The sequence below is a fragment of the Sciurus carolinensis genome, chromosome X, assembly GCF_902686445.1.
Source record: "Sciurus carolinensis chromosome X, mSciCar1.2, whole genome shotgun sequence".
Lineage (NCBI taxonomy): Eukaryota > Metazoa > Chordata > Mammalia > Rodentia > Sciuridae > Sciurus > Sciurus carolinensis.
This window is the reverse complement of record NC_062232.1, coordinates 90,052,189-90,065,046: the sequence shown is the minus strand read 5'-3', so window position 1 is coordinate 90,065,046 and position 12,858 is coordinate 90,052,189. Positions and strand designations below refer to the sequence as shown.

The 12,858-nt window shown below is 33.2% G+C and overlaps 1 protein-coding gene across 1 annotated transcript in view; it reads right to left on the bottom strand.

Moving 5' to 3' along the window:
• The window catches only part of Col4a5 (collagen type IV alpha 5 chain), a 217,094-nt gene that overhangs the window by 103,413 nt on the left and 100,823 nt on the right, over window positions 1–12,858 (bottom strand). The window contains 5 exon segments of the mRNA XM_047535914.1: window positions 44–70; window positions 398–451; window positions 2,627–2,689; window positions 2,819–2,863; window positions 6,033–6,077. Coding sequence (XP_047391870.1) covers window positions 44–70; window positions 398–451; window positions 2,627–2,689; window positions 2,819–2,863; window positions 6,033–6,077 — 234 coding nt within the window.

The window sequence follows — 12,858 nt, the reverse complement described above, 5'->3', positions numbered from 1 at the left end:
ACTTTATTCAAAAACATTTACCTTTTCAGCATGAGATGCTTACCTTCATACCTGGGATCCCAGGAGGCCCCTATTATTAAAAAGAAAAAAAAATTTTATATATACAGGAGGGGAGTAAACAAAAGAACCCAATGCTTTCTAAACAGAATATGAACTAAAGCTGCTATAAGGTCATTTCTATATCTTAGGATACTTAAGAGATACCATTTCTATTAAATACCATAAAATCCTTGATTTTGCCCTACCAACTTCCTTTTTATTTTTTGAAAATTTTTCTAGTTTATTACTATAAAATATATTTCTTTTTTTGGACATAGATACATTGATCTCACTCTCTACATTTCTGCTTCTTCTGTTAATTACTGTGTTCATTATAATCCCAGATTTTGTAACTTACTGGAGGACCCTGTAAACCAGGAAAACCGGGACTGCCTGGAAATCCACGTTCCCCCTAGAAGGAGTTAAAATAAAGAGCATGGAGGAACAAGAAATAAAGAATAACTACATCAACAAACAATGACTTACTGAAAAGATTTCTGCAAAAATCATTTTTGAATGTCTGACATTTTGAAATATGCCAGATTGCCAAAAATTCATTAGCCTTCTATTTCCAATTACTTCAATATAAACTATCCATATGAGTTCAACCTACTAAGACACTTTTATCCCTACTCATCCATCTCTTTCAGAAATAAAGGGAAAAAAACTTCCCTTTTCATTTTCTTCTGACAAATCCATTTTGAAACCATCACACCATGGATTCCCAACTCTCATCACGTTTAATAGTTAATGATTTGCCCCAATTTCCTGTCCATGTGTTATATAGATTCTTATTTTAACTGCCCTACTGCATTTTTCTTTTATTGTAAACTATTTCAAATTATTTTTGTAAAGAGGAAAAGATGATAGAAAGAAGACCATTAATATCACCAAGAGGACAATAATAGCAATAGTTCTAGCAATTGTAGGTCATTATGTTTTCTAGGCACTGAATTTTTCCCACTCACTATTGTAAAGTACTAATATGAACATTTGGTTTAGAAAACAAAAGCTAAAATCACTGTAGAAGAACCCCAATGCAACCTTCTTTCAAATACCTATATGCTATAGTAATCCTAGAAACAACCATGTCAGAAGGTTTAAAAGAGTAAAATTACTGCATCTGCGTGCCTTTGAATTGTCCAATACTCCTTTCTCTTCACTTTTTACACACAGAAAAAGTAGACCCAGAAAGGAAGTGGCACAAGTTCAAAAGACGGAAAAAAAGAACCTACAAATTGTAGTTTCAACTATAGGGTTCATTCTTTTACTTACACAATGAGAAATATAAGAAAATATTCTAACCTAAAATCTAATGGATATAACAAATCCATTAAACTTTTCTGAAATTTGTTGTTCACGTAATTGCTGGCCTGAAATACAAATTAATAATTAAATCTACTGCTTTACAAAAGGAAAAACAAGATCCCTTTAATTATATGCCTTAGTATACTAACTATAGATATATTTAGCCTTGAAATTTAAAACACTGGCTAGTGGTCTGTTTGTTGCTTACACACACTAGCAAAAAAAAAAACACATCAACAAATAACCAGAACAGGTACAAGAATGAATCTACTTTAACATGAATTATCTCATATAAACTAATTCCCCATTGGTCCTATCACTAAAAGTTGCCCCCACAGAAATGAAGAACACAAGAAAGCCTCATGAATCCAAACATTTAAAAATTATCATTATTGTAACCAGCAGCAGCAGCAGCAAGGATCATAATGACCTGGAGAAATACTGGGAAGTAAAGAGAATTATATTGCATTCAAGTACCTACTATAGAAATTATCAGAAAATATTACCCAAGTAATGCAAAACAGTTTGTTCAAGCTATTTCAAATATGAACACAAATATAAAATTAGGTAGGGTATTTCACGAATAGTTTCAAGGAATATGATGTGCAAAATGGAAAATGCCACAAACAGATACAGAGAATAACTGCATTTCCTAGAATAAGAATAGAGGCTACCACATGTAAGTATGCAAAAGCAAATTTTCCTTGTTATCTGTCACCTTACATTAAATCCAAACAGTTGTCTAAAAAAGGAAAAGTGGGTCAGGAAAAAAATGATGGCCATATCTAAAGATTTGTTTTTCTTTTAAAACTGTTTAATGCATCATTTTTTGCTGACAGAAAGGAGTTGTTAGTTTCATACTAACAGTTTAGGAAGTTAAAATATTAGAACATGAAATATTCCAAAACTTAACTTGTATCTCATTTCAAAAAAAATCAAAACTAATAAATGACATTCCCAATTATTACTCTTAACAACTGTTGTGGTATTTGAAACATATATACCCTAATTCCTTTATAAAAGTCATTCTACTAAACACAAAAGCCAAAAAAGGATTTGGGAAGCAATCTTCAACCCAATGCAATATCCCAGCTAATTATAAATGCTTAAAGAAATTACTGATGTTTAATATATTGAAAATATTAAGTCAAAATATACCCTATGCCCTAGATATGAAGCCACTATATCTTATCTTCAATTTCTTCATATTGGTTTCTTTAGATTTTTAAGTCTATTATTATCAGGCATATTGCCTAATATTAAGTTAAAGAAACATCACCTTGGTTCCATTGCATCCAGGGATACCTTGAGGTCCTGGGGCTCCATCATGGCCTGGCATTCCCTTTGAAAAGGGATATGAGACATGTATGTTATTTCTTAGATGACTTTTTAAGGGATTTTATTTTATCTTTTTGTAGTACTGGAAATCAAACCCAGGGATTCACACATGCTAGGCAAGTGCTCTACTCACAGGAAGACCTGGTGTCCCTGGAAATCCAGGAAGTCCAGGAGGACCCTATGAGAAGAAAAAATATGTGAACCAAATAACAACCAATAACAATAAAAACTATATCTCACCTAAGTGTATTATGAAATTTATATTTAGACTAGATAAGGACAAAATGTCTCTCATTAATTACTACCATTCATTGTTATTTTACACATTAGAGAAAATTCAACTCTACATGTTTAAAAGTTTCTTTTACAGAAAACTAAAGAAGTAACACTTATTTTAGGGAGTATTGTTTTCTTTGCACTTGGTAGGAGTGAGCAAAGTAGTGGATGAAACATCTCTTTTAACAAGTAAAGTTCTCCCAGGTTTGCAATGAACAATGAGTACAGCAGGGGAGGTAGCAAATATATTTGCCTCTAAGGATGTTAATATGATTACCCCCAAAGATCCTTCAATTAAATTTCCCGGTCAGAATTGGCAAAAAATACAAGTGGGACAACGTTCCCATAGGTAAGGCTGTGGGAAAAAGGTGTTCTCATACACTGCTAATGGGGATTCAAATATTGTGAAGGGAGATTTGGAAATACCTAGCAAAATTACACATGCAATTACCTTTTAACCTAGCAACTCACTTCTATGAGTCTATCTCCAAGATACACTAGAAATTATAAAACAAAATATGATATCTGAGGTTAGTAACTGCACAATTTTTATGGCTACATTTATAGAGGAAATGCAGAAGATGAGTCTGAAAGTTCTTGCGCCAGAAAAGAAGAAAGCCATCAAAGATCAGTGTCAGAAGGGCACAGGACAGGAATGATTTTGAAGAAGCTCCCACAAACCAAGGATGGCACAATTCAGGCTTCAAAATGAATAACAACTACATTGATTGAAACATTAAATTCTATGTGTTTATCATAAACAATTCACAAAAATCTCCCTTGATCACAACTGGAAATTGCTGGTATAGCAACTCATTAGCTTATTAAAATTACAGTTTAAAAAAGGATTCAGAGTATTTTTTAAAAATCACCATTTTGTAACTCTCAACAAAATAATGATTATCAATGGATGCTGGACCATTAAGTGAAGGTTCATGGGGAAATACCTGATTCAAGAAATAGGCTGACATTATCTAAGACCAGTGATTAAACCCAGTCTCAAAAACTAGGCTAGCCAGATATTTTTGTGTCATGATGTAATTCAATAGTAAATGCACAACACTACCCATAAAGTGTACTTTTTCCTATTTAATTTTATTGCAGTTTGATTTAAATGCAGTAAATACACAAATCTTAAATGTATAGCACTTTTTTGTGTCCCCAGAAACTACTTCAGTGTCTCTTACAAGGTAACATCCAATTTGTAGGAAATATGGGGGACAAAGGAACATTTTAAATGAAGCCATGAAGAAATAGCCAGCTAAACTCTGAATGTGGAATGCAGTACAATACTAATGACCCAGTTTTTCCAATAGCACAATAAAAGAGGCTTAAGAAACACAGCAATCAAAGGCAGTACAAGGACCTTGCTTGGATTATGATTTCAACAAACCAAATGTAAAAGGGCACCTTTGAGACAATTGAGGAAATCTGAATGTGGACTGAGTTTTAGAGCATATGAAAAATGACTCCTAATTTGTTAAGTATGATAATGATACGGTGATTATGTGGTTTTCCATTACAGAGGCATAATGAAGCATTAGTAGAACGAATGATGTGATAGATTTACTTTAAACATTTCAAACAATAAATGGCAGGGGGAGAGAGTTAACAAAATTGTCAAAATGTTGATTTTTTTTGAAGCTGGAGAAAAGAACATAGATGTTCACTGCATAATAATCTCTCTACATTTGTAGACACTTAAAATTTTCCACAATAAGTGTTTCAAAAGCTGCCTGTCACGAATTGAGTATTAGTTGAGACCTGAGGATGCTGGAACTATTAGTCTACCTTTTCCCAAGCATTTATGAAGTTGTAGTTGAGGGGCATGGACTATCCAAATATCTCCAGCTATTTGGAAATGGGAATTGATAGGATGACCAATTCTTTTTAGTCTCCACAGTGCTTAGGATGTAGTTAACTATAACTATTATGAAATATGTTATGATTATTATGAAGACATTATATATTATATTGGTAACCATTTATTACCAATAAGGAAGAACGTCTGCTAAAATAAACTAAGGGTTTTGAGTTTCTTCTTTGTTTCTCTAGTACCATACTTACATCAGTTATACACAGCATATAAGGCAAGCTCTGAACTGTTAAAACATATATAACAGAATGATATGAATGTTTATATAAGATGTGTACATCTCCTAATTTCTGAAAATCAAAGGACCAGAATATTAGGTTGGTTTTTTTTTCATACATATAAACATGTAATGCCCCATCCATGTATTTTATAGTCAAAGTAAGGGATATCATCAGTCCATAAAGAAAGAATTTCACAGCAAAATGGATTATGCTGATTAACTCTCTAACACATGAAGAAAACAAGGCTCAGAAAAATTAAATGTGACCTTCAAAAGTCAGTATATTTTTAAACTAGTTTCTTCATATTTCCAGAAAACAGTCAAATATATGTCAACCTGAAAGCTTTTGAGAAAAAAATTATACTAAATGTACTTTTTAGTTTTGAGATGCATCCTGATTTTCAGAACTCTACAATTCGAAAAATCATGCAAGTTAAAATTGAGGAAATGTACTCTTCCAAAAGCAATTATTCTTTAATTGTTTAAACTAAACTTCTACAAGCAATTATTCTGTAATTGTTTAAAGCAAACTTCTTCAAGGTACACAATTTTATAATACTTATAGAGGGTAAAATGGGAGGGTCTACACCTGAGGAGACCAGTTCTCTGAACCCCAGCAGGCTGACATGATCACAATGCTTAGGAAGTTCTGGTTTGAATCAACTATATGATAAACATTTTGAAGAAAGTGAAAAAAACTGAATTTAGCATTTTCATGTTTCTTAATCATAAGTTACTTTAAAATCATCTTATATCCATTTAAACAGACATCTAAACATATAACTACCAAAATACAAAAATGGACAACTGTAGTCATATGCCAGCTCTTCAATTTAAAAATTTAACTTTTTAAGTGAAGAATAATTTTCTTCCTACATTTCAAAATGGGTCTTCTCCAGTTCTCTCATAATAGTTCATTTGCTTTTTATCTTCTTCCAAGAACAAAGCCCTAGCTATACAGCAAATATTGCTTACTCTGATTCCTTTAGGTCCTGGTGGCCCTGGAATTCCATCATCACCCTGAAAAATACAATATATTTAGTACATTTTTTTAAAAAAAGAAAAGTACTCAAATATCTAAATTTACAATATTGCAATATAACAGACTGAAATTTCGGTGAACATTTGTCAAATTTAGGGAAAAATTTACACACCCAAGGAAGAAGCATTTATTATTGCAACTAAAAGTGCTGAGATAAATTATATGACCAAAAACAGGAAGAGTCTTTATTGACTGAGAAGAAAACTGCTGACATATAGGAGAAACTTTATATCTATAAAGTTAAGTATGAATCATGCAAGAAAACAAAGATGAGATAGTGCTATGGACATTCCCCAAATCATTTATGCATAAACAAAATGAAAGGTGAAAATACGGGCAGTTTCCATGTTGTGTTAATCTGCCATGCTGCAAATAAATAGCATTATCTCTGTACCCAAATACATTCTATTTTTGAATTTGCTGTTTTAAACCTTTGTTTTATTTTATAAGATACTTTCTACTGACAGAGCTTAAGGACTGAGAAAGTAACCTTCCTCTTCAGGTTCTGTTGTCAACTCCATGCAGAAGAGGCTACCCACATGTATGTTCATCTATTTATCCATTTTTAATAACAATTGTGTTGTTGAAAATTTAAAATATTGTCTAAATTTTATTAACTATTTTCTTTTAAAAATTGAATAAAGAAAATCTAGCTGTTTCATATACCTAACTTATTCACAAGTTCTAGGAATAAGAATATGGATATCTTTGGGATGGAAAAGGGAAACCATTTTTCTCCCAACCACACTCTGCTTTTAAAAAATTTAATAATCCCTGGGGTTGTGACTCAGTGGTAGAGCACTTGAATAACATGTGTGAGGCACTGGGTTTGATCTTCAGCACCACATAAAAATAAATAAATAAAATAAAGGTATTGTGTCCATTGACAACTAAAAAAATTTAAAAAGTTTAATAATCTACTCTTTCTGTATCAGATGGACTTCTAAGAGGATTAAAGCAAACAAAAGTCTACTTTAAAGCAAATAGAAGAACTTTTACCTCGATGAATACTTTTCTGCCTTTCCATTGATTGCAGAAATAAAACACAGCTGCCATAATATTGTAGTAGTTGTACTAACCAACATGGTTAACTAAGAAGAATAAATTAGAAGTATAAAAATTAGAAAGGATAGGGCTGGGGGTGTAGCTCAGGTAGAGCATTTGCTTAACAGGCACAAGGCCTTGGGTTTGATTCCCCAGCATATTTTTTTAAAAGTTAGAGAGGATGAGGCAAAACTACTAATATTTGCAAGTTATAAAAAAAATGCAAGCTTGTTAAAAGAAAAATATTATCATCAAGAACTATGTATAAAACTAATATTATAAGCCAACAGCTTTCTTATACCAATAACTACTAGTTAAATGATATAACAGAAAAAATATTCAATTTACAACTGCAACAAAAAATGATAAAATATTTAGTAACGAACTTAAGAAAACTACAAGATTTATAAGAAGAAAAATTTAAAACATGCCTGAAGTTTGCAAAAGAAGACTTGAACAAATTAAAGTCATTCCCTGTTCCTGAGTAACAAAATTAAACATTCAAAAAGTCAATTCTTAGGCATGCATGGTAGCACATAACTTGTAATCCGAACTAGTCAGGAGGCTGGCAAGTTGGAGGCCAGGATGGGCAACCTAGTAAGAGCCCATCTCTAAATAAAAATTAAAAAGTACTGGGAATGGTAACACACCCATGAATTCAATCCCAGTACTAAAAAAAAGTCAATTCTCAATGAATTTAATTATAAATTTTATATCATGAAAACAGATGTGATGAGTTTTAAAAACTAGGCAGTAATTCTAGAGCTCATGTGGAAAAATAAAAAAGAAAGAACACAGAAAAAAATCTAACAAAAGAGCACTGAGGGGTCACTAGCCCTGTCAGGTATAAAAATATAACGTAAAGCCTCTATAATTAATATAGTTTAGTTTTGATAGTTGAATAAGCTAACCCTTGGAAGACTACTGGTAGTTTCAAAAACAAGTTCATATATTCACATGAATTTGGTGTATACTAGTCCCCCCTTATTCAAAGAGAATACATTCCCCAACACGCAGTTAATGCCTGAAATGGTACCAAACCTTATATATGTTGTGTTTTTTCCTTTGCATACATTTCTATAATAATGTTTAATTTATAAATCAGACATGGTAAGAGACTAAAAATAATAACTAATAAAATGGAATAATTTAACAGTATACTATAATAAAAGTTATTTAAATATATTAAGTATTAATTTCTATAATTTTCCATTTAATATTTTAGACTGTGGTTGGTCATGAGTAATTGAGACCATGGAAAGTAAAAATGCAAAGGAGATAAAGGAGGACTACTGTATAATGAAGGTATCATTGCAAATCATTGGAGAAAATGATGTTCTGATACACATGTGAGACCATCTGGAAAAAATAAATGTGGAACTTATATCACAAGCCATACATCAGGAAGAATTCAAGTAAAATGTTTAAATGTAAAAATAAATAAATAAAATTACCAGAGAAAAACATTTGAGAATTATAAAATTTTAGGATGGGGAAGGTTTTTCCTACTTATAATCCATAAAATATAAAGGAATGAATCTCAGAAAAATACAGACACATAAATGCATACACATATATGAACACACTCAGCAAAACCAAATGACAAAGTAGGGGAAAATAATGCAACTCTCTTTGTAAACAAAGAGCTAATCTCCCTAGCATATAAAGAGCTCAGTGAAATATGAAAATACCAATAATCCAGTAGGAAAATGGGTTAATGATATGAATACACAGATCACAGAAAAGACAAATGATTCTTCAGACATATGAAAAGCATATTCTCACTCATACAAAGAGAAATGCAAATTAAAAGTACATTGAGAGATCACTTTCTTTTATCAGACTGGCAAAAATCCAAGTTTCATAATAGTATTGGTGAAGCTACAGGGCAATAGATGTTCTTACATATTGCTGAACCAAGGCTAAATCATGTAACTTTTGGAGGGGCAATCTGGCAATATCTGCAAATATATATGTGTACCCTCAGATCCAGCAATACTATTTCTAGTAATTTATCTTACAGTTAATCCCTAATTGGTAAAAGGATATCTAAACAAATCTAAGTTTTAGTAAGCCTGTTTATAGTAGTAAAAAAATTGAAAACTACCTAAATCAACAGGGGACTGATTAACAAGTTGTTATTTATATACACAATGAAAGAAAATATACTTACGGAAAATAATAAGGAGGTTCTGTGTATACACATATGGAATATGTATGATTTATATTAAGTGAAAAACAAAAGTTAAACATAATGTACTACTATTTTACAAAGGGGTAAATGTATGTATATATATATCTCAGTGACTAATGAACACAGGTGGAAAGGATTTTTTTCATTATATACCCTCTTATGTTACTTTATCCTGAACAAAGTGAATGTAATGTCTATCAAGGAGGAGAGATGAGAAAAGGGAGGAACTGTTGAACAAAATTGATCACATTATACTATGTACATGTAAGAATATATCACAGAATTTCACTTTTACAAATAACTATAATGTACAAATAAATTAATATAAGAAACCTTTCAAAATATATAAATATATATAAACAAACATATACATATAGTAATATATACATATACGAAATATATATTTGCTTCATGTTTACTTTCATAAATAGGAGTGTACTAATAAAGAACAATTCTACAAAGTTTTTGATGTAATATATGTATAACATGTACCAGAATAGCTAATCACATAAAAGTAGGAATTCACCTATTTTAGAAAATATGAAGGCAAACTGGATACAGAAATATAAAGCACTTAAAAGTTAGAATCCCAAAAGTTTAAAAGCATTTTATTTTCTCTTTATACATACTGAAATAGAATCAGAGCAAACGATTGGACTGCTTTTGATACTTAATCTGCATACAAGCATACTTTTACAAATTACCATAATAATCCCAGTTAATGATAAATAATTTCAAAGAAATCCTGATGCAGTTAACTTCTTTTTACATCAGACAATGTCTACTTAAACTGTTACCTCTCAATAAGCATGGTAAGAAACTCAGCCTACACTACCAGATAAAACTAGATGCAAGAAATATAACTTTTTCTATTGTTCAACTTAATTTCTGTTCCAAAGCATCCATTTTTATAACATGAATGAAATTTAAACTCAGTCAACTGGAGTTCCCACCTCATTTTCACAAAAGCATGTCTGTTTTGGAGAGCTTAAGTAGTTCCAAAGTGTTGAGGGGTGGGACAGTCTAGTTCAAGCTGAATTTCACTTAGATGTCCTATGCCAATAGTTTCATGAATTGCTGCTGAATCCATCCACTTGACTCATATCTCTGCTACTTCTACTTGTGTGCCCCTACTGGGTACACAAGAATCATTCTGCTTTCTTGCTCTCCAAGTACTATTTGACCCAGTTAATTCAGTTGAATGGCCCATCCACCAAAATTCTATGCCATCGTTTAGGGTCCCGCTGTTTCCTTAGTTTTCAAGTTCTACTCAGGAAATCTAGTACAGGTCCCATCAGCTCTTGAATATAACAAAACTACTGCATGATCAGTATTTTCTCAAAATCTAAGCTCTGACAAAGTTAAACGTTAAAATGTATTCATGCATTTAACCTTCCTCCCTTATTAGGAGGACTACCTGGTGAATATCCATTTAATTTCCTTAATACTCTAATGATATGATGTACCATCATTACACACAATAATAAAATTAGGGAAAAAAAAGGTTTTTAAGCCAATTTTCCTTCCAGGCAAATGAACAGAACTTGCCCTTTCATGTATCACTTCACCACTCTACCTAATACAGATGGAAAAGGGCACTGAGCCAAAAGAGCCATTAAAAACTAAAAGAAAGAAACTTCTCTTAGTCTGAAACTTCACTATTATCTCTTCCCATTTCCAATCTTAACAGGCACACAAAGATGCTTTCCTTGCTCATGGTACAGGACAGACTACCCACATTGAAATCAATGAACACAGTTCACTTAACTGATAGGACAAGAACACGTTCTGATCCATGAACCAGGGCATGGGAGCTGGGGTTATGAATCAAACTTCTTTTTTCTCTCCCTCCCACAGAATAGCCTGCAAGACTTCCTCCTTATCAAATTCATTGATGTGCCAGCCCCAGGTAGTTGCCACCACTATGCATATGACAAAACTGCTGAATAAGTCATCCACTGCCCAAACGCCTAGATAAACATCTGACTGCTGTGCTGCTGAATACTACAAATGGACTTCTCTGTAAACACACCATTTTAGTACCTCAGGTGCCCTGACCTTTTTACTTTGGGACTGATTTGTTGCCACAATTGAACTCTGACACTAGAGGAACAAATTACCTCCTTGTATGTCAAATCCTTCCTGTCCAAAATGGAAGCAACTGAAACAACTGGGGAAAAGTGATATGGGTTCAACCCCTGGAGCAGTTTGACCTTGATAGCAGTGGCCTTTTCCACGTTACACAAATTTCCCAATTCCACTCAAGTCCCTGCCCATTAAAATGAACTTTTGGCTGGATGACCCCCATTGTAATCAATGATTTTTACATTCCCAGAACTATGTATGTCCCCACTGGTATATTATTCATTTTTGTAATTCCAGGTTTTCAATACTACTACAAAGGCAAATAATGAGATATTGATGAAAGACTCCCAAATATTCATAGTGGTCCCTCCCAGTAAGTATATCCTACTTTATAGAATAAGAGAGGAACTCCAAAATCAGATAAGACTCTGGTTAATCAGGAGAATTGCCAGGTGGCATTATAGCCTCTCTGCTCATGCATAAACTCCAGGCAATCTTTCCCACTGTCAGAATCATTCAAGTAAAAAAGGTGGTGCTGGACTTGACCCTTGCTGAGGACATTAATGACGCTACCTCAGCTTTGGGAGCATAATAGACTGGCCTAAATTCCTTGGTTTTTAGTAGTGTTAAATCACCCTATAGCCCTCAGCTTCCTGCTGGCCAAAAAAGGAACAGTCTTTATGATTGCCAGCACCTCATGTTGCACGTAGATCACTAAAATTGGCAAAGTAAAACAGCTCATGGTAAGACTTAAGAGAAAGCCTCTGGGCTTTATAAAGTAGATTGGGCAGGCTATGGGACATCTATTCTTGGGGTGGCAAGAGCTATGGCTCATGATTACATTCAATATTCCAGACAACTCTGATCATCCTGCTTAGAACTGGTTTCAGACTAATTGAAAGGGTTTTTGACATAGTCCCTTCAAGTCCAGCATATTCAGGTCCATGCTTATGTTTCGCATTCACGTGTTAAAAAATCAAAGGGTAGAATTGAGGAGTCTAGCACCTATCTAAACGTTTACCCATGTAAGATTTTTCAGGTCCACCCCAATTCCTCATGGTAGGCCTCATGGATAACAGCTGCCCTCCTGACACCAAACTTGGTGTACAGCCAATGCACTGCATTCTCTGAAGCAGCTTCCTGGATGGCCATGCTTTCATACAGATAGGCCTCTTTATCCAGGGCCTTTGATAGAGACCTCCTTTGGTACAAAACCCTGAAAAAGCATTTTCTGCAGTGACTCAATACTTTTTTATTCCTAGCCCTTCTCCTTTCTGTCATGCTGCCCCCAGGGCTATACAACTTCAAGAGGTTTTTGTTTTGAGCTCTTCCAACAATGAATGATTCCAAGCCTCTATGCAGATCCATCTGACCCTTGCTGGTGCCGTGCAAGGGAAAAATAGAACTATGGGGGAGTTGGTGCTTTCTCCGGTTTT